Genomic DNA, 23316 nt, shown 5'->3' on the forward strand with positions numbered 1-23316 from the left:
AGCAGGCCGGGGGGACTTCTTTTTGGAACGCTGTTCGATATTACTCCCAGGGCCCATAATTACTGTACATCCCTAACAGACGTTCGGGGAGGGGTGTGTGCGTGTGTGTGTGTGGGGGGTATGTGACTCAAATGCTCTCAGAAACTTTCTGAGTAATAATTTATTCTTCGTGCATAGCCTCCGCATTCATTCTCTCTGCTGGTTATGACATTAACTGAAAACAGCTGGGCCAAGAAAATCTGCTTTTCCAATGTTGGAATTTTACTTATATTAAGTTATATTATTATGACCAAATAATTAATATTGTTGATATGCTATGCAAATATAATACTTTTATCCTAAAGTTACTTCTGAAAAAATTAATAAAATATATAATTGACTCTCACCCAGCTATATTTAAAATTACTTTTTATAAACAATCATGGCAGCCAACATGGCGATGGGGAAATACTTTCTCGTCGTGATCGCCTTGATTTTACCAATTTGCAGCTCATTTAGAATAGGTTCCAAAGCAAAAACAATACATTTAGCTCCAGAGTATTCACATAGAGATTTAGGGGATGGTTATGCGAGGATACGACGGACGGCGGAAGGGGAAATGGAGGCCCCATCTCCTCGACGTGCTGTTCGATCGGCGACTCATGGCGATGCAAATGTTGATGTTACGACGGTAAGCTTACGTACTGTTTCCCGTAGACTGCCTAACTGGCCTGTATCTCGTTTCGGCCAAAGTACGTCTGTAATACATACCTGTTTTTAATGACCTTGCAACAATGTTTCTATTGTCAGCAATAACAGCTTGCATTCACACTTTTGAGTTTATATGGTGAATTTTCGTACACATCATAAATAAGTGAAATCAGAATATCCTGAAAGAAATTTAGGTAACGAATTCAACGACACTGACCTCGCAACAGCTAATGTTTTCATGTAAACATGGCGTCATTAGACATTTTAGCCTACGTTTCAGTATCCTACTATCGGATCGTTGAAACAACGAAACCTCAATCCCCGGCCTCATTCACGAATTCACTCACCTTCCTACACCACCAGTTGAAATAAAACTCGAAACATCCCGTGTTATTCCTCAAAACTACATGCATCTTCATTTTAAAAATTGAAATCCTAGTAGAAATCTGTTATCGAAAATTGTTTGATATAAAACGTCACCAAAATGAATTTTTCTGAAGAGTAGATACCGCGTGTCAAAATGGCGGCCGCAATCGCATCCCCCAGCTTTGTATGCGTGTACCCAGGTCACGGTATGTCTACGTGACGAACAGTCAAGGTCAGAGAACAGCGCAACCTGTCTGCTGTCATGACGTAATATAATGGCTCCGCCCAATGAACGGCGCTGTCAATCATCCTTATTGCCTTTGTCGAACAGACTTTACGCAGGTAAGAGCTCACGCTGTCCTCACTTTTAGGACCTACGAGCGTCAGGCCGACACAATCTGGTTGTGTAGGAGACTATCATCGTGATGCCCACGTTGGAACCATTGGATTACGGAAGAAATATTCATACCAGGACTGAAGCAAATGTGGCCATTTCTATGTTTGTACCGGGCAAGTACCGGACATTTTTCAACACGGAGCTAGCGGAAAATACTGCAAATTCGTCCAAGGTAAGCAAAGGGTTGGGGATCGCATTTTTAACTTTGACTAAACTGTTTCGGAGTTAAGGCACGCTAAAAGTAGACCATTTCGGGGCTGTATTTGGTGTACATGTGACGTTTTGAAAAGAGTAAAAAACGACCACTTATTCGCTATTGCTGAAGTATACCCGCCGAATCATGTACCAATACACAAGGTATTGGTACATGAGATCAGGTATACTGTTTCCGCGTACAGTTTACAAAATAAATGTTATTTTAATATTTTGTAATAATTGTATCAAATTGGACTTCAAAATGTGACATAGCATCCTTAAATTCAAATTGATCAGTAATTATGCAAGTGAAAGATTCTGTCATACTTTTTTTGCATTTTGATTCAACAACGTACAACATGAGTCATGATCATCAGAGTTTTTGTCCCGGCATGCCCGGGGGTAGTCCGCATATGTCCGAGGTGCTCTGACGATAACACTCTGATCGCCAGGCAATCTACGTTTAGTAGGCCTGTGGGTAGGGTGCATCTCTTGCCCCTCATGTTACACAAATTTCTTGTCCCTAGTCTCAAAATGTTCCATTGGTCAAAATATTACCCCATACCCGAAGCCGTTTAGGGGGGCCTCCGTGACGTTGAAATTGTTGGTCAATTGCCATACCATATGCATAAGGCAGCTATTTTGTTTTGCATGATTAACATTAGAAATTACTGCTGCCTTAAGTATTTTGCCCATGTAGTTAGGACTATTATGATTCAAGATGTTAAAACAGCTCATGTCCCAAAATTTAACAAAAGGGAGCTATCTACAAGGACCAAGTTTATGTAAACATAAATGGCTGCCCTTTGCTGTCTTTACTGTGTAATTGTGAAATTACTTAAATATTCATAACTTTCCTGTTTCCATGCCAACTTTGAACCGTTATGCTGATAGTTACTACTACAGACTATAGTGATCACACACTTGCATCTAGACCTTGCTGAATTTGATGAGACAACACACACAGGACTGAGGTTCTTCAAATCTTGATTTGGGTATCTCCGACTGGTACTGGCATGATCATTTACCTTATTCAGCTTTATACATTGTCTTTGTTGTTGCCGTTTAAGCTAGTGCTTCTCCTGTGTTGGTACTTAGTCAAATGTCACTGGAGAATGCAACTGCAAAGTGTACCATTTTGTATGGTTTTACATTGCAACTTTCTTTTATGTAATATGATTTAACTGGCACCTTTTGAAATTATATGATTCACATACTAACCTTTGTATAGGCCTATGAATATTTCCATGAGGTACATGTAGTTCTTGGATTGGAACCTCAATTCAAGTTCAAGCAGATTTTGGGAACAAAAGTTTTGCCATTCATCTGGCCTAGCATCTACAATGCTCTGGAATCTTAAACTTAACTTCTGAGTTTGCTCACTAATGCAATTCATAACTTCGCAAAATCATCTCTGCTGAGAGCTGCGGTCTGAAGATTTGAAGGACCTTAGCCTTCCATTCTTTTTTAAAAATGTATTTAACATGATGCTGTACTGTCTCATCAAATTGAGCAAGGTCTAGAAATTGTACAACTTGCAAGTGTGCGATCACTCTTCTGTAGTAGTATCAGCCTAATAGGTCAAATTTGGCACGAAAACAGTAAAGATATGTATATCGAAGCAAATTCACAATTACACAGTAAATACAGCAAAGGGCAGCCATTTATGTTTACATAAACTTGACCTCTGTAGATAGCTCCCTTATGTTTTATTTTTTGAGTTGGACTATTTTAACATCTTGATTCATTAATAGTCCTGACTACATGAACAAAATACATAAGGCAGCAGTAATTTCTAATGTTAACCATGCAAAACAAAATAGCTGCTTTATGCATATGGTATGGCCATTGACCAACAATTTCAACGCCACGGAGGCCCCCTAAACGACTTGAATAATTTTAAATTTGGTATGGGGTAATATTTTGACCAATGGAACATTTTGAGACTAGGGACAAGAAATTTGGGTAACATGAGGGGCAAGAGATGCACCCTACCTGTGGGACAACAGAACCGCCACGTGAACGAGCTAGCCCGGGGGGTGACTTGATGGACACACCATGCTCAGCAGGTATGGACTATCGAAATGCACCTTTAAGGCCTAAACGAGTATTACTCAGCGCGTGCAAAACATACCCTAAAGCTAAACAAGTATTTTGCCATTTTTTTAAGAATTAGAGCAAAAAAATGGTAAAAACCCAAAGTGGCAAAGAAGCCCTAATCATAGGTTGAACTTGCTTCAAAATATGCCTGGCAAAGAAGTAGCCTGACCCATGGGGCTACTTGGTCTTTGCCACCCAATGGTTTTTTTTTTAATGGGGCACTAATGGGGCACAGAGTGCCCGATGGTTTTCATACTACGCAAAATGCACTGGTATATTAGGTCATGTTTTTTATACTGGGTACCAATTGCGTGATATGTGCATTTTTCAAACAAATCACATGCTTTTACAGGTTTGGTGCTATAACTCAATAGGTTTACATGAGAACCCTATAAAAGTATATTCTGAGAGCATATACTCAAGCGATTTCAAAAATGATACAATGGGAGTCATTATACAGGGTGACTCATATAATATACAGGGTGTAACAAAAAAAATTAGGACAAAAATATTAATTCAGTTACGGGGGTCACCCCTGAACATACATTGATAATGTAAAGTTTTGACTCATGTTTAATACATCTAACTCAATTGCCCACCCAGTCATATGGAACTTTTACCGGTCAAGTACTTTGATTGCATAGATACAGGGTGGTCAAAAATGTGTCGATAATTTACATGAAAAATCATGGTCAAATTAACAATTCTTTGATTTTGAATATTACTAAGTAAAGATTGGCAGAAAATCATTTGGATGAAGCTTTATGCATATTCAGATTCACAGCAACTGTATACTTTCAGGGTGGCCCAAACAACACATGTTGTATTGTTACCGTATCTAAGGAATTAAGAGTTCTTATGGATCACTAGACATTGTACCTGTATTTTTGATTCACTAATCAAGCTAATTAGGTAATTTACATGTTTATATTCTTTTACCCCAGTGATACAAAAACTTGTATATTTTTAAATGTACGGTATTATTGATTACTTTTGCTATTAAAACACTATTTTTACATTTCCGTAGTATCTGTATGCTGCGGTGGTTTATTTAATGATTCAATTAATTAATTTGATTTAATAGGCCTGTTATCGATACAGTTTTTTGAAGTCGATATAGCGGAAGCAAATTATGCGACATATTGACACAGAATCGATATATTCAACACATTTTCAAGATGCAATTTACACACAGTTATTGTTTTATTTACGACTCCATCCTCTTTCAGGAAACCGCAATGATCCCAGACATCGCTTCTTTTTGCTCGTTTTGATTGAAATTCAGCGATTTCAATGTCTTTCGGGGAATCTTCTGGAGGGGTTTGAGACAACATGATATGGCTCAGCTTGGAATTGGGAGCCGGTAATTTGGGATAATCTAAGCATGTGTGTATCGATACTACCATTGAGTGTACCAACATGTCGGAAGTCTATGAATTTTCCAACTATTGATACTTTTCGACAATCGATAACGGGCCTATGATTTAATATATTATAAATAGCGGGAGACCCGCGCTTCGCGCGGGTCCCCGCTAGTTGAGTGAACTGGAGCGGTTAGTAAATGGGAGTGGTTTATGGTAAACGGTGATGGTAATGATTGTGTCTTGGTGTAGATAGATTATTTATCCTATAATAATTTTATTACCGTACTTTTTAGAATTAAGAATTTCCCCCGAAGAACTTATTTGTAAGGTCTTCCCTCAATTCCCCCATGTTGGAAGTTGCGACCGCACATCATGTGCATGTCACCGTTATTATGTTTTATATTTAGAAGGTGCGACATTTGAAATGTAAAATAATACCGGGTTATATAATGTAATAATAAAAATATTTCCTTGCCCCCCTCCCTGGGCCACCTCTGAAACAAATTTATATATCCCTAATCCCCCCTGCTGTGGGCCCCTCTGAACACTACGATCCTGTCTACAAAACTGTAGGGGCTAAAGGACTGCCCTCATTTTAGGCCTATACTGGGGAATGTAATGTAGGCCTAATATATAAAAAATATTTCTCTGCCCACCCCCCCCCTTTGCCCCAGGCCACCTCTGAAACATATTTTATACCCCCCCAGTGAAACACTGTGATCCTGTCTACATCACTGTTTTGGGGTTAAAATGATTGCCCTCATTTAACTATTCTGACTCACATCCCTGCTCTAACAGAAAAATTCCTCTACTGTTTCAACTTGTTGGGCAATCTGGGAGGAATGACCTTATAACCCACATAAAGCTCTGTTACCAACATTACTGGTTCTGTAGTTGTTCAATGCATTTAAAGGAGTATTTCGTGATCCTAGCATCCTCTTCTTATGACATTTTTCAGTACATATCCACGAAAAAAACCTATTCCCAAAATTTCAGTTGATTCCGATTTTGCGTTTGCGAGTTATGCATGATTATGTGTATTATACTGCTCCATAGACAATGCGTTGTAATTTCGTTCTGGTGCACCAGAACAAAAGTCAAATTTCACGATATCTTTGCAAAGCGAATTAATCTGCAAGAAATATTTTGTACATAAACATTATGTAGCCAGAGGTTTCCAGTGATATAAAAATCTCAACTTTTTTTGAGAAAAGTGGGGGATGAGGCTGTGGATCACGAAGTGCCCCTTTAATAATAGTATAGGCCTGTTCCTGCTATAATCAGTGATAATGTTGTAAGGTTGTGCAATAGAACTGATTTATAATATTCCTTGTATAACGTGACAAATGTCCCTTTTTAAGCAACTCTAATTTGACATTCCATATACTAAAGCAGAACAGGGAATACCCCTATGTTTGACATATATTATAAACCCCACTACATGTACATACATGTATAACTGTCTGGTGTGAGAAGTGATATGTTTAGTTTTTGTTACTCTATGTCAATGAACTTTTAACACTCATAAAGTTCCCTGACCTTTGTATTAAACTTAATTAATTAACTACTTACTCCTTAATTCATAACAAATAAAGTATCCTATATTTTAAGTCATATTAAGCTACAAATGGAAAAAAATGTATGGAGTTGAATAATAGCGTGATTTTATTGTGAGAGGGAGCCAAAATTGTTTACACCTTCCTTTTATTTATATAGATACTTCCAAAATATTATTTACTCATTGAACAATGTTTTAGTGTGCCACTTTTGAACAATGTTTTAGTGTGCCACTTTAGGCTAATCATACCAATATCGTAGCGACTGGAGATGGAATATTAGGGCAAACTGTACTTAATTTATTTGAACAATTGACAATGACATCTGATAGGGTGTAAACCTGTGGTACGTGTAGCATAGGTTATTATGAAGTTCAATGCGCTGCGCCGTATTGATGGGTTTGGTTTACTCGCGCTAGCGTAGTGAATTGCGCTAAAGGATCAGAATTCAGGAGAGCGCCAAGGAGCGTTAGCGCAATTGCGCCCCGGAATTGCGCTCCTTAAAAACTCCCGCCACATCATAAGGCTATTGAACAGTGCATGGTGGTTGTATGCAGTTCGTTCATGCATAGTGATATAGCAGTCCTTTGCCTTTGTTGATAAACATTGAGGTCAACTCACCTATACATGTAGTATTTACTTTATTAACAGATACAAATTTACTACTATACCACTACCTGGTGTTTTTATTCACATTATTTATTAACATCTGAAGGTAGCAATGGGTAGAGGTAACTTATTTTTGCACAAAATCTCGCATAGAAAAAGAACCATGTATCAGGACCTTGAACACATATTTACAAATTATCATACAAACAATAGATCTATTTGAAGCAAGGCTCCCGCTAAGGCGTGTCCATGCGTCCAGGATGCGATTTTCTATTGTTGGACGCACTGTTCAGCAAGCTGCATCAATGCCTTGCATCCGAGTCAGGGCTCGAAATAAGGAGAGCCCAAGGGCCCTCGGCCCCTGAAAATCAGCGAGGGCCCACAGAAGACATATATCCAGCGGGCCCAAATGGCCCGCAAAATTTGTGGCAATTTTTCTCACTTTTTTATGGGGTTCATAGGTTAAAAACAATGGCCCAAATTCGGGCCCACAAACATTTGTGAGGGCCCTCAAACATTTAAGATCAAGGGCCCAAATGGCTCTCAGAAATTCTGGCTTATTTCGAGGCCTGATCCGAGTGGACGCACATGAATTTCAAATCAAAATCGGTTATAAGCTTACTCAATCTACTTTCCATGTAATAAAATAAATATTTTTAGTATTTTCCAAACCTGCATTGTGATAAATTAATATTTTAGCACCACATAGACCAATGGACCAATCAGTAAACGAGTTATTGACCTTTCATATAAACAACTCTCAAGATATTTGAAGTTGTCCTATTTTTGCGAACATCTCCCAAGGTCAACCAGTCAATGAAAATTCTTACGGCAGCTGGGCGCGCGTGTGGACAACTTTAAGCTTTCATTCAAACACGAGAGCAAAAATACAACTTTCTAAACTATAATACCTGTAATAGTGTTATAATTTGTTATTGACAATAATATAAACATAAATCTTTAAAATCTCATCAGGAAAATAGAAGGAAATAGTCAAATATTTGCATCAAACTGCGATGTAATGCAATGCAATACCGGCAATTTGGGGCTTTGTACAATTGTATTCCCTGTTGCCCAACATATCAACATATACGGACACACAAAAGGACACACACAAATTTGTGGGATGTGCATTTCACGACCAGGTTTTACAGTTGTGCGTCCGATCGGACGCAGTGTTTTTGAAGGCTAGTGGGAGCCTTGATTTGAAGTATGTACCAAGAGCCCAGCTGGACATGCCCATATTGCTTTTAGGTTCCCTTGGCTTTAAACTGTATAAGGGGGTACTACACCCCTGCCCAATTTTGTGCCTAATTTTGCATTTTTCTCAAAAATTATAGCACATTGGGGACAAGTAAGATATGGTCATTTTCACAGTAAAGGGTGTAACTTTTGATTTTTATGGTCAAAATTTCAAACCACTTAAATATGTTTCTGTTTACTGAAATCATGCATAGGAGCAACTTAAATTCCAGTAAAATAATGTTTCAAGGCTTAAACCTTTTGATTTCTAATAAAAAAATTGACATTTCCATAACATTTTGGTTAAAATCCAAGAAACAATGTATTTTACATAAGCTCAGAAAATTATGACATGAAAGCTGGAATACATGTGAAATCCCATTCCAAAGTAAGTCAACAGATATAAGTTACATTTTATACCATGTTTTGCTATGTTTGTAATTGCAGTTTTGAAAATTTTTAACATAAAGTGTCATTTACAATGGAAATTTCCCAACCTTAAACATATTTTTTAAGTTTTAATTGGGTTCCTAAAATAATTTGAATGTCTAACTTCATGTACAAATACTACTTGATAAAAGGAACCTCCCAGCCAAGTTTCACAGAAATTGGAGTTATTTTTAGAATTGGCAATTCAAGCGATTTGTGTTTCGGAGGCTTCAGTTAACAACACAGGTGATCATAAAAGTAAAATATTTGGCTAACTACTGCAAGTTGACATGAAAAAATAGGTAAAAAATATCACAATTACCAATTTTCATGCTTTGCTTCTAAGTATTGAATTTCAGTTGTGACAAAAATTAAATTATCACAGCAAGTCATGTTTTTTGTTTCGGAGGCTTCATGTTAACAATGGCTAAACACTGCAGAAGTATTTTTTTTGAAAACAACACTGTTGGGATCATCTAAGCTGTTATTTTCTTGTGTGTATTGAATCAATGATTCTATGCGGCAGATATTGTAGATTTATAGCATGTTAACTTTTTCACCCATTTGTTAAGTATGGTGTTTTTTGCATGTGAAGCCTCCGAAACAGGCTTTTTGGGTATCAGTATATTTTTCAAACATTAACCATAACATCAACAATTTTTTTAATTTATGACATTCTGCACATATCAAGTAACAATTACAATGCAGATATCAGTATGAAACACCAATTTAGATATGCATAGATGATAATTAATCTTATTGTTGTTTCGGAGGCTTCATTTGTTTCGGAGGCTTCAATTGTTAACGGAAAGTTTGTATTGGGTCCCATTTTCAAACGGTGATATATATCTCCACGATTTAAAAACAAGTGACTTGAGGATCTACTTTGCTACATTTTGGTAAATAGATTGGATGAGCTCTTTTATTTTTATTTGCCCAAGCTTGCTGAACAGTTTGTTTCGGAGGCTTCAAAAAAGTTAACGGAAAAATGGCTCCTTGAAGTCAAGATTTTATAAAAATTTTAAAAGCTTGCAAATCGACTAATTTTTGTTACCCATTTCAAGTTAAGATATCAACTGTTATGAATCAAGAAGAAGTGAAGAAATAACCAAGAATTATGAACCAAAGCTATACCCACAAAGTTTGTTAACAATTGTTAACGGAAAATGAAGCCTCCGAAACGACAAATCTCGAAGTCCGGTTCTCAAAAATACAGGGCTGTTCACAATTAAATCTAATGTAGCAGTGTTTACAGAACATATGACCGTACTTTCAGGATAAGAAAAATTATCCATGAACTAACTGAAGAAAACACAGGGTTTTACAAAAATGTTACTGTTTTTTATAGTTTTTCAAAATGGCAATATTAGGTACATTTAAGCCTGCTAAAACTGAACGCAGTAACTCCCGAAGATGATTATGCTACCCAAGGTAGCTGCTAACTAGATGACTTATGTGGCCAAAAATCATGGAATTCTGTGGCTTTATTAGAACGCTACGGATCAAAATGTTAAAAATCCAAAGTTACACCCTTTACCGTGAAAATGACCATATACATGAATATTATAGGGGCAAGGACTACAACTACTGCACTGGAAATTTTATTTCAGCACAGACAACAGTTGTGGAGTTACAGTCAAAAATGAGGGAAAAAACCAATATTTGATCAATAAATCAATAACTACTTGGCTTGAGTTGCTGAATTTTCAGTACAGTAGTTGTAGTCCTTGCCCCTATAATATACATATCTTACTTGTCACCAATGTGCTATACTTTTTGAGGAAAATGCAAAAATAGGCACAAAATTGGACAGGGGTGTAGTACCCCCTTAATCCACATACAATGTACATGTAGGGAAATAATATAAAAATATGAAATTTGGACACCAGAAACTTGAGGATGAGGGTTTACAACTGGTATAGTGGTACTTCATAATTTGTGTGCCAAATTGACAAAATATAGCAGTTTTCAATTTTGACCACAGATAGAACTTGCGACTATAGTCGTAGTCACAATTATCGTCGTAGTCGCGACTATTTGCTGCCAAATAGTTGACTAGGAAAAAAGTGATATAATCGCCCAACACTAGTACACGTATAGGCCAAGATATTATAAACACAAACCGTTCTTCTGTTGGACTTTTTAAGTTATTGTGTACATAACAATTTCATATCCCCATACATAGAACTGCAATTTTGCAGGGAATGGACTTTGAAGTTACGTTTATAGTGGTCGCCATTTTTCTGGAAGTAACTTCCAAGTAATGCAATATTGTCAATTGATGGTGCACTAATGCTGTCCCAGACAGTGATAGACGGCAAAATAAACAAATAAATTTATATTATAAATAAAATAATATTTGGGACCAGCCAACCATACTTTTCGAATGGCAGGGAACCCTAATCAAATAGTACTGCTATTTTTAGGAACACCATGTCATTTTGGGACGTCCCTGGTAATATGACTCCATAGTCATTCAATTGTGCTGGTACTAGGATCCACAAGAAGCTCATCAATCAGTGCACAGTTCTTTAATCCCAATACATTTGCACATTCATTGAATGACCTCTGAAAATTTGGTTACAAAAACTCATAACCTGCAACTTGAGGTTAAATTTCGCACTATGATTGTTTAATTGAGGTTATTGAACAATGCCATTGGGATGAGGCCATTGTGGTCCGTAGTATTGGTACTGTGTTGTACCTGCGAAGGTCAGGTTCAGTGGGCCGTGAAACAATAGAATGGGCTGTTCCAGTTGAAATACATACACCCCCTATGGAAGACATGACCTTAATCTCACACACAGGCCAGGGGGTGTTGATTTCAAAAGGAGTCACCCATTTAGGTGGCCCCATTTGAAATTCACACCCCCTGTGTGGAAAATTACGGTTTTCTTCCACAGAGGGTGTGTGGATTTCAACTGGAATAGCCCTGAATAGCCCATTAAACTGCAATAACTGCATGTAAATACAGGTCTGCTGTTCTGATATTACACAATGTGTACATGCAACTGGCAGACTGTGTAAACAATATACTTATATTTTAGGGCCTAAATGTTTGGAAATTCAGACTACTGAATTCTGTTTTTTAAAAACTTGGTCAAGAAAAACTTTTTTTGATTTCAACAGATATATTGGTATATTCTCTATTAGCTCTAGTCTCCAGAAGTTCTGAATGTTGCTTTTATAACCCAGTTTATGTTATATCTCTTTTCTGGAGCATTCAATCAATTTTATTTCATTCTGAGTAAACAAAATGACTTCTTTTAATATTATTTTTTGCTATACTATCCCGGTACTTTAAAAGGGAGTATACGTAAGTTAGGCACTGCAGTCAAGTAAGCCTGGGGGCACTCACTTTAGTTGTATCAGGTGGTACGGGTAAGGTCCTTTTTAAGGCTCTCTGGCAGTTCCTTAAGACCCACACCCGGGGGGGGGGTCACTCCCATTGTGACCTGTACACCATCCGGCCCGCGATAATCAACTTTTGAAAAGCACCCTAAACAAGGATTTTACCCTTGGCTAAAACAATACCCTAAACAGGGATTTTATTCCTTGCATCAAATGTCATACCCTAAATGTCATTTCCGCGTATTAGCAATTGCAATTTTGCTACCCTTTTCCCCAATATTTCATGTTTTTGACACCCTAAAGCGCGTTACATGCTGCAGATCGTGCTTACCCACGAAAAACTACCCTTTTTACGCGTTTTCATTATCGCGGATGATGTACAGGCCACAATGGGAGTGACCCCCCGGGGACCCACATTAGGATCATGCTCCAGTTCTTTGACAGACTTTTTTGAATCTCTGACAATTGTAGCTCTTGAGCTCAAATTTAGAAAAATTTGGAATTCCACAGCCTCTAATTTGGTCCAATTTTAGTTCACTAGACCCCCCTCCAAATGTTCTTAAATTCATATGTTCGGCACGACCACCGTACTGTATACCCATACCAAAATTCAACTTGGGCACCTGCCCCCCCCCACCCCCCACACACATACATGTACCTGGGCTAATTAGGTGAGTTTTGAAAATTTAGTGAGAAATTGGAGTGACTATTTACTTGTTAAAAACTACTGCAACCCAGACCTGGAAAAAAATTTCCATCCACAATTTCCAGATTCTCACCACCCCCACCCCCTTTTGGATTGTTTACAGTCTCATAGAAAATAGTGGATAGGAGAAAAAATTGGTACCATTTGCGAATGATCTGTGATTCATGCAGAAAATTTGAGGAACGGTGAAGCGCACGTGATTTAATGAAATCTAACTCATCAGCAACCAGGTGTAAAAGAAGACAGATTTTGCCAGAGATTAAAATAAGATGGGCATCTTCTGTGGAGGGAAAAAATTCACGCAAATATTAAATTAAGCCTCGGGAGTTTTTGCGCGATAGCGCAATTCACGCAAAAAAGGGATTTTAGTGTGGTCCCATCGCGCAATTTAATTTTGATTGCCGTGCCAGTTGTCATATCTGGAATAGCGAAATTGTATTTAGAGATCCCATTATATTGAGAACGAGTGTGACTATTTAATTACAATGTGCATTAGCAAAATATTTTTAGAACTGGGCCAATTGCCATGGTGACGAATGTAAAATTGGACTAGTTATCATGGCAACAAGACAATAATGCGTTTTAGATCATTGTAATGTTCAGTATTAATTTATAACCCATTATTGCGCTACATTTCATTGCGCTATGCTGCTATTGAACATGGCACAAACTTTTGAGAGCAAGCAAAATTCTTAATTTACTACATGTATGTGATGACATGTATTGAATGATACTTTGATATGAAAGTAAAAGGTGGGATGGAGGGGGGATGACCTAGCGGTGTTTGCATGACTAAATTGGGGATGAGTATGCATACCAACAATAATTACACAAGAGTGTTAGGACTGGAACCTTAACCTTGTTTTCCAATTAATAACCAATTCATCCTAAACCTAAAAAATAAAATGAAATTTCGGATTTATATAGCGCCTTTTTCCAGCTAGATGTTGAAGGATTCAAAGCACTGTAATTTTGCTGCCATGGTGAATCATCACAATCAGATCACATCATCTAAGCCAGTTGCAGCCGAACCTGGCGCAGACCTATCCGCACTTAGATTGTAACATCCACCAATTATCTGTGCAGCTCCCCAAATTCCATTGGGTGAAGGAAGTTTTTGATAACCAAACAACTAATTTTGAAGCAGGAGGAAACTGGAGATCCCAGGGAAAACCTGCAAGAGTGAGCATGGAATCAGGATAAACCAAATGCACATACAGTCCATGGGCACGGCCAGGGCTTGAACCTGGGACCTTGTGATTCTTTTTTAAAAGTCTTGCCACAGTATGGTGTCTATTACTCAGTTTGTTAGGCAGTTCTTGCTGGGAGCATTCTGGGTTATAAAGAAAAAAACCTGTACGGTAATCACCCCAATCTTAATAAGCTATGTGTATCGATCAGTAAATAAATAAATAAACACTTAAGACTTGAGTGTACAATGGTTTAAAAGGTAATGTGTGAATTTGTTAATTAAAGGTTCTTAAGTTGTATCCCTGTCTTTAGTATGCTCTAGGGTTGAAAATAAGGGGTGATGGACCAGGGCCTACTTTTTACATAAAAATGGCACCTGGTTCACCAAGTTTAACTACATGTATGAAGCAGGGGCCATTTCTAATCATCAAAGGACCAATAAAAATAAAAGATATGCTGGATGTTAAAAATAAGCACTAGTTGCTTTAAATTTGACATTTTTGGTTCACTATCCAGGGGGCCAGTTTAGTTAGAAACGTCCCCTTGTCAACTAAAATTGATATGGAAACAGGGGCCATTTCAGGTTTCTGGGGGCCAAATGGCGCCCACCCATATCCCACTTATTTTCACCCTTGGTATGCTCCCCATGTTCTCCCTATATTGATTGGTGGGGAAAGGGGAATGGAAGGGATGTGTGAAGAGGAATGTCAAGCCGGGGGGGGGGCACTTAACACAAATGACCATACGTGTATGCTCCCCCGGAAATACCCCCCTTTTTGGATTTTGCAGCTCCGAAAGACCCCCTATATTTGACCAAAATAGAGCTCCGAAAGACCCTTGATTTTGAAATTTCGGCTCTAATATACCCCAAAATTGCTCATTCCTCATATTTCTCTCCAGGCGATTTTCAACCATTGAATTTGACTGTTTGCAGCTCCAAAAGTCCTCAGACTCAGTACACCGGTCGATCTTACCGTTTCCGATGTTGATTAAGATACTTCTTGCATCGATCCCGAGATGCGGAAAAAACCAATAGTCATTTGTCCCACATAAATGAATAAATAACAAAAAACCCCCGATCCCCCGAGTGGACTCACCCATTCGGTGACGTCACACACGATAATCATCCCTTATCCTCCTTGGTTTCTAGATGAGATAGACGTGTGGATTTTTCTTTACCAACGCTAAGTATCATTACGAACCAAAGGACGAGATATACAGTTTGTTTGTTACACTGAGGTAAAAACCAACCAGTATAGTCGCTAGGGAGATAGTTTTGACGACATTTTTCGGCTAGAAAAGTGACAAAAACGATCCAAAAACTTAGCTTGTATGTGTGTTTCCGTTCGTATACGGGACACACGTTTTCAAAATGGCCGCCCTTAGGACGCCATTTTATTTTTGTTCTCACGTAAAACAACTATAGCAGACTAGTAAGTTACAATAGATGTTTGTACAGTACTGTGTATACATGTATGGTGAGTGATTATCGCTATGTTTATGGTGTGCTCTATCGTTATATCTTTCAGTACGCTGGCCTGATGACGAAAGTTACTGCTAAGAGTTCGGTGGGTTTCGAAGGACCAGCCTGACAAATCTTCCCCAAAAGGTTTTCAGTTTTTCATCCCTTTGTATATATATTTTTATATCATACCTCTACATCAGCGCCAGCCACTGTGCGTGTGGGTCTGTTTATTGGGCTTGAGCTTGTGTTCGGGGGTAGTGCTGTACGCTCCCGATTACTACAATGTCCAGGCCTTGTCAATCATGCCCTTCCTTGTGGCAGAGTGGGACCGCATCCACTCTGCTACACCCACAGGGATTGCTCTAAATCAAATAAGTGTGCTTCCTTTTGCATAGGCTTATCGGACATCCACTTCGAGGATTTAGAAAGTAGCGCTCGTTTAGGTCTTCGACACAGACAGAAGCGAAGACTAAGAAACAGAAGCCTACAGGTAAGATTGATATGGTAGGTACTAGCGCGACGGCAAGGGCCACGCTAAGGTAACCTCTGGGGCTCCGGTCCCGGCAAGCAGGCGGACCCTCCGGGGACTGCTAGCGAGCCCGAAGGCCTAGCAGCCAGCGAAAGCACTGACTTAACGCCTAAGCTAGTAGCAGGCAGCAGGGCGGTACTTACCCTAACAGGCGAGTACCAGTCTACCAGTGAGATCTCTAGCGAGCTTCGCAGGTGGACACCCGTCTATTGCTGGCTTAACGAGCGGGTCTAGCACCATGAAGTAGCCGGCGACGGACAGTATGCCAAGGGTACCCCGGGCTTGCCTGGGTTGAGTCCTAGCATACAGCGTGCAGCGGACTTGCCTCGGCCGGTCTGTAGCACGCAGCGCGTGCCAGTGGAACCCGGCTTGCCTGGGTTGATCCACGGCACGCAGCAGCACGCTTCGTTCCCGCAAGGGTCGTAATGAAAACGTGCATGGGTTTAGCAGAGACAATACCGGGGCTAACGCTTCAGGTGTAGGCTTAGCAGAACCAACTGGGGTTGTCACACGGCGGCGTTCCATGGTGGGACCGCCGAGTGATTCCCTGGGCCTTGGAATGGCTGCCGGCTGTCCTCCGGGACTGGCTAGCGGCTATACCGGGGGTGGGCTCGCAGTCTCTCACGGGACAGCGACCCAAGTGCAAACAGTGGCAGCTACCGAGACGAAGCTACGGCTTGACTTCAGTGGTAGCCACTATGCACGCGCCCATAGCTGCCGTGAGTGGTCCGCCACACACAGCGACCTTGGGCGAGGCTCAAGAGGTTAGGGTAGGTAGTTTGAACAGCCTGGCTGATCAACAACCCACTTATGTCCTCGAGAGCCAGCAGAGCGTGGGTGATCCATTACAGTCAATGGGTCAATTACCCTCTTATGATCGATCACTATCTATTCAGCGGAGCATGGCTCCATTGATTGATACTGCCTATTCAGGTAGCGAGGTGACTGATCGAGGGTATACACGCTCAGCTACCCGTGATACTAGGCAAGCTCCTTTTAGCCAAGGGACAGCCAGTATAGCGGGTACCCATACACACGGCTTGATCCTCTAGCGGGGGAACGCTGTGAGGCATGGGTACAGTGGTGCGCGCAGCCGGGAGCCCTACCGGGCACCCTACGCTACAACCACGCAGGTACCGCAGTATTCGTCCTGGTTTCCACAGTCTCTGTGGCAACAGGGGAGGCGGTACTGGTACTGCCGCTCCATGGGGTTTCCTGGTGGCGGATCCTTTCAGGGTCAGCTACCAACAGGGTATGCCCGTGGTATCCGCCGCAGGGTGGTTTCTTCCACGGTCTAGCACCGTGGCAAGTGCCGCCTAGCGTTGGGCAAGCAGTACCACCAGTTGTTACCCAACCCGGCGGCGAGTGGCTAACCCTGATACAGCTCAGGGTAGGCCGCACACTGCTATGGGCTAGGCGACAGCAGCGAGAGCGCGTCGCGGATCCCGGGTGCTATAGCTAGCATCTCGGGGTCTAGCGGGAGTACTCCCTGTTCTGCTGGTGTTCAGTTGGCTAGCCACACGGTGGCGACACCTCCCTGTCCACCTTCAGATGCCCGTCGTCAGATCTCTTCCTCATCAGAGAGTGAGTCAGAGTCTGAAGGCGAGGGAAAGGAGTCGGAAGATGAAACCAGTAGCGACTCACAGTCTGATGAGACTGTGCAGCTAGCTTCAGGTATCCTTCCCCGCTTCCCGTGAGGAACTCGCTAGCAATGGTCTGCCTGCGGACACCGCTGAGGTGATGAGCCGTGTGGCCCAAGGTTTGGGCCTGGCTTTCTCTCAGGAGGAGTCCGTTCAGGAGGACCAGGGCATCTTTCAGTAGGATGCCCAGCTAGCGCGTCCCACACAAGGGTCGCCCGCACTTGCATTCCCGGCGGACCTCAAGGGTAGGTTTCGTGGGGCTGTCAGGCTCGCTGGAGCTTCGACGCCGCGTGCTTGCACGCTTCCACTGCGTGTTTCGCAGGAGGACTACTGAAACCTACCTCAGGGTCCCTGACATGGCTCCATGCGCCGCCAAGCGCCTGCCGCTAGCGGCCAAGGCGCACGGGTCGTTCTCCCCCAGTGGGAGGAGGAGCTAAAGCTCATCGATAAGCGAGCCAGAGTCTCTAGCGTCGCTACCACGCTTGCCGAGCACCTCGGTAGGAAGGTAGCGAAACGACCACGGGCAACGTCGGAACTCTTCCATGAGGTTAATCTGTTAGCGGTGCTAACAGCTAACCTCAACGAGAGTTCTATGGGCCTAGCCCATAGGATGTCATCTCGCCGCTGGGAGAATGCCTGTCTGTCCCTCCAGTCAACTTACGGCTCCGACTTTGCTGAAGCAATGAAGAAGTCAGCCTCGGTGGGACAGGGGCTACTCTTTGGACAGGCCTTTTGCGCCACGGTGGAGGACAGGCGCGAAAAAAGCCACCAATGAGAGCACTCTGAAGAAGTCAGAGGCTGCCCTGACCAAGGGAAGGGCAGTAAGGCGAAGAAGAAGCACAAGAGGAGGGAGTCTTCGAAGCGTTCTTCAGCGCCAGCTCCGGCTTCAGCAGGGCGCACCACAGACTACACCCGAGCCGAGGCTACTCCAGCACCTCCCAAAAAACTGGGAAGCGCAAGAGTAGTGCTGGATCAGTATGGCAAGCCCCCTAAGAAGAGCCGTTCTTCTAAGGGTGGCAAACCAGATCGGTCCTGAGGGCACGGCGGTCGACAGTCCATGCCGGCAGGCCTTGGACTTCCCACAGGGATTCCCCTGTGGGCGGCCGCTGTGCATTACGCCCAGAGATGGCATGCCATCTCACCGGCGCCTGGGTATTGTCAGTGGTCAGTGGGGTTACAGACTGGAATTTACCAGCCACCCTCGTGCGCCTGCACGATTCAGAGGTCCACGGTAGTGCCGCCAGACGGCCCCCAGCGTCGGGCACTACTGTCAGAGGTCACTCAGCTTCTCACGAAGCAAGCGATTGTCGGTCTACCCCCTTTCACCAAGGGGTTTTGGAGCACTTTTTTCTGGCTCCAAAGAAGACCGGCGACTGAGGCCCATTCTGAACCTCAAGCCGTTGAGCGAGTTCATCAGGCCCAAGAGGTTCAGAATGGAGACTCTCGCCGGTGCTAGCCTGCCCCATCAAGGGTATGTGGGCGGCATCGCTAGATCTCTCGGACGCATATCTGCATGTTCGATCGCACCTCAAGATCAGAGGTTTCTACGCTTCAAGGTACAGGGTCAAACTTACCAGTTTCGATGCCTGCCATTCGCTTGTCCACCTCCCCAGAGTGTTTACACTCCTGGTCAGGGCGGTGGCAGCGTACCTGAAGCGCAGGGAGTCAACATGTGTTGCTACCTGGACGATTGGTTCATTTACGGACGCACCCCGCTGGAGACACAGTGTCTCGTGGAGTTAGTAGTCCGTACGGTGCGGGACCTGGGATTTCTGATCAACGCCAAGAAATCCAATTTGGTCCCGACGCTTGAACACCACTATTCTTAGGGGCCCAGATCAACCTCAAGGAGGGATGGCGCCCTCACCCGAGAGGGTGACGAACATGGCGAGGTGTGCCCGACTCTTGGCCGAGTCAGAGGGAGCACCCGCTGTGGCATGGATGAAGGTTTTGGGCCTTATGGCCAGTATGGTAGACCTCGCACTGCACTGCCGCTTTCACATGAGGCCTATACAACTACACCTTCTAGCCTTTTACAGGCCCAGTCGTCACCCAATATCCCTCGCGGTTCCGATGTCGGAGATCGCGCGAGAGGAACTCTGGTGGTGGACCCATCAGCCCAATTTGACTCAAGGTGTCAGGTTCCCTGCACCAGCGGTGCAAAAGGCCACGTAGTGACGACCGGCAGCGTCAAAGCTGGGCTGGGGGGCCACATCCACGGGACTCAGTCTCGGGCCTATGGTCGGCCACGGAGACGGAGTTCCATATCAACCTTCTCGAACTTTGGGCAGTGGAGAGAACTCTCCAGCATTTCGAGAAGGTGATCGTGGGATCTCATATCGTTGTCCAAGTGGACAGCACAACCGTGGTGGCCTACCTCAACAGACAAGGGGCACCAGGTCACCACGGTTGTGCCTGCACGCTTTTCACGCCTGATAGGGTGGTGCAAGGCCAGGCAGATTACGTTGAGAGCGATGCACATAGCGGAGTCACCAACATCCTCGCGGACGATCTGTCACGAGGAAAGGTGTCGGGACCTACAGAATGGTCCCTTGCTCCGCAGGTCGCCCAGAGCGATCTTCGAGGTGATGTACCACCCTCGATAGATTTGTTCGCATCTCATCGCAATCATCAGCTGCCGGTGTACTGCTCGAGGGTCGCAGACCCACAGGCATTCGCCGTGGACGCTCTGTCCGTAGACTGGGGAGGACTGACTGCTTACGCTTTCCCCCCGATCTCACTACTCGCAAGGGTGGTGACCAAGATCGGGAGGGAGGCTTGCAACGTCATTCTGATAGCACCGTTCTGGCGAAACACCTGTGGTTTCGACCGATGGTGGATCTACTAGCGGCACAGCCGCGAGTACTCCCCGAAAGTTACCAAATCTACTCCGGATGCCCGGAGTAGAGGTACCAAGTCTACCACTAGAGCACCTGCAGTTAGCTGCATGGCCCTTATCAGGAGCGGCGGCGGAGGGAGGCTTTTCATCAGAAGCTGCTTCTCTCATCGCCGGGGTAGAGCGAGTCTACCCTCCGTGCACGTATAGTCAGCGTTTGGCTCCCTACTACGCATGGTGCGATGAGGAGAAATACATCTCCCACTAGAGCCTCTGTGCCTCTAGTGGCAGATTTTCTGACAGAAAAGTTCAGGTCAGGACTTCAGCAGGCAACGATAGCCAACTATAAGTCAGCCATTCTCTCGATTCATCGGGATTTGAAGGCGGGTCGACTATCAATTCAGATGGGTCCCTAAGTCTTCTTCTCGACGGTATGTTCAACGGCGCCCGCCGAAAGGAAGGTGGTCCCTCCATGGGACCTCAACACAGTCTTGGAGTATATTAAGGGTCCCCTTTTGAGCCCCTGTCAAAAGCGACCCTTAAATACGTCACTCTTAAGGCGGCCTTTCTTCTGGCGTTGGCTTCGGGTCGGCGCTGCTCAGAGGTGCACGCATTCTCGCAGTCAGCCTCCGTATTTACTAACAACGGAGCGACGCTGTTTCTTCGCCGGATTTCCTTGCAAAAAATGAGCGAAGTACATTCCGACACTCGCCCTCTTCCTTCCCAGTATTGGGCAGGGTTCGTCAATAGCCGAAGACAGGTTGTGGTGCCCGGTGAGGCGCTACAGCACTACCTTGGCCGAACACAAACCTTAAGAGGGGCTCATGACCGCTTATTTATCACTCACGCAGAACCGCACGGTCCAGCCGCTAAACAGACTCTGGCACGGTGGCTGGTCCAGGTGTTAGTGGACTCGGGGCGGCAAAAGACGCCGCCCCAAGGCCCACTCAACCAGATCTATCTCATCTTCGTGGGCCTACCATCGGGGGGTCCCCATTGGAGAGATTTGTCAGGCTGTGTCTTGGAAGAACCCGTCGTCCTTTTCCACGGTTTACTACAAAAGCGTAAACCAACGACCAGGCGATAAGTTCTCCAGGGCTATTCTGCGGAGATAATATGGTGGTTGGGTATCAGGTGTTTTGCGGACAATCAGAATTCCACCATGGTAAGAACCAGTGTTTCGATGCTTAACCACTGCACTTTCAGTTCAGGGGGTTTTGTCTGTTCACGTAGTCTTTCTGTTTCCCGGCCGTGAGGGGGGAAAATAGTTTGACCTCGCGATTACCATGCTACCCACTCTCCCGATCCTTATCAGATGCTGGCCAATCTTGTACCTCCATCCGTCGGTTACTTGCTAGATCGATCTTTCAGATGTTGATGCAAGAAGTATCTTAATCAACATCGGAAGCGGTAAGATCGACCGGTGTACTGAGTCTAGTCCCAAACAAAAATGTTTGGTAGACTCATAACCGGTGCGATCTTACCTTTCCGATGTTGATTATCCGGTTGCCGCCCCTACAAGTTTGGCGAGTAGGGGCTGCCCAAGTCGGATAAGGGATGATTATCGTGTGTGACGTCACCGAATGGGTGAGTCCACTCGGGGGATCGGGGGTTTTTTGTTATTTATTCATTTATGTGGGACAAAATGACTATTGGTTTTTTCCGCATCTCGGGATCGATGCAAGAAGTATCTTAATCAACATCGGAAAGGTAAGATCGCACCGGTTATGAGTCTACCAAACATTTTTGTTTGGGACTATTTTACTTGTCCGCAGCTCCAAAAGACCCCCCTTTTACCGGTACGCCATCACTCAGCTCCCAAAGACCCACCCCGTCAAAATTCCGGGGGAACATACCCACCAATTTTTTTGATGTGCCCCCCCCCTCCCCAGGATATCAAGGTTATACATTATTATAAATATTAGTATTTTGGATTTTTTGGATTGCTTCACAAGGAATTAGTTATAATACTTGTATACATGTAAGTTCATGTATTTTTTATTCAGCAGAAAATTGGATATTTGGAAAAGGTGGTCAATAAAATAATAATAACAATGCTTTTGTTTTAAACTTTTGTTGCAGGTCGAACTTAAAGATTCTCATCCAGAACTAATCGTTCACTGGGCTGGCGAGGGCAGCGACATGATTGTATGCCTAACTCGAGATGTGCATACAAACGCTAGGTCGACCAGCAATACATACTTTTCAGTATGACTACGGCAAAAACTTTGAAAAGAAAGCGTTAAGGATGAGGAATGGGAGTGAACCATCATTTGACAGATTCTATCATAGTCCTGCTGACAATAATAGAGTGAGTATTCGGTGGTTTGGTTTTGGTAAGAATCCAGTATGTATGCATGCAAGTATATTGGTGTAAGAGCCTGACCCCTCAGTTGGAATGTTTGGTACCAGTTGGGGGGGGGGGGGAGGGGCAAAGCTGCACTGCTACTATAGCAGGATCAGAAATTTGCAACCAAGTGTGAGAATCCTTTTGGATTCTCCCAGTGATATTTTGCAAGAATTCATGGATTCTCGCCATTTAACTTTGTATGATAAACTGAAATATTTACGAGAATCCATTAAGATTCTTGCTAATTTTGTTGAGGAGAGCGGGAATGGATTCTCGGATTCTCATCAAATTTCTGACCCT

At 43.2% G+C, this 23316-nt stretch overlaps 1 protein-coding gene across 1 annotated transcript in view; it reads left to right on the top strand.

The window, feature by feature from the left end:
* Positions 1 to 428: 428 nt before the first annotated feature.
* The window catches only part of LOC140169354 (sortilin-related receptor-like), a 124102-nt gene continuing 101214 nt past the window's right edge, over positions 429 to 23316 (top strand). The window contains 3 exon segments of the mRNA XM_072192610.1: positions 429 to 670; positions 22749 to 22874; positions 22876 to 22977. Coding sequence (XP_072048711.1) covers positions 434 to 670; positions 22749 to 22874; positions 22876 to 22977 — 465 coding nt within the window. The 5' untranslated portion in view covers positions 429 to 433.

Source organism: Amphiura filiformis, chromosome 14, assembly GCF_039555335.1.
Source record: "Amphiura filiformis chromosome 14, Afil_fr2py, whole genome shotgun sequence".
NCBI lineage: Eukaryota > Metazoa > Echinodermata > Ophiuroidea > Amphilepidida > Amphiuridae > Amphiura > Amphiura filiformis.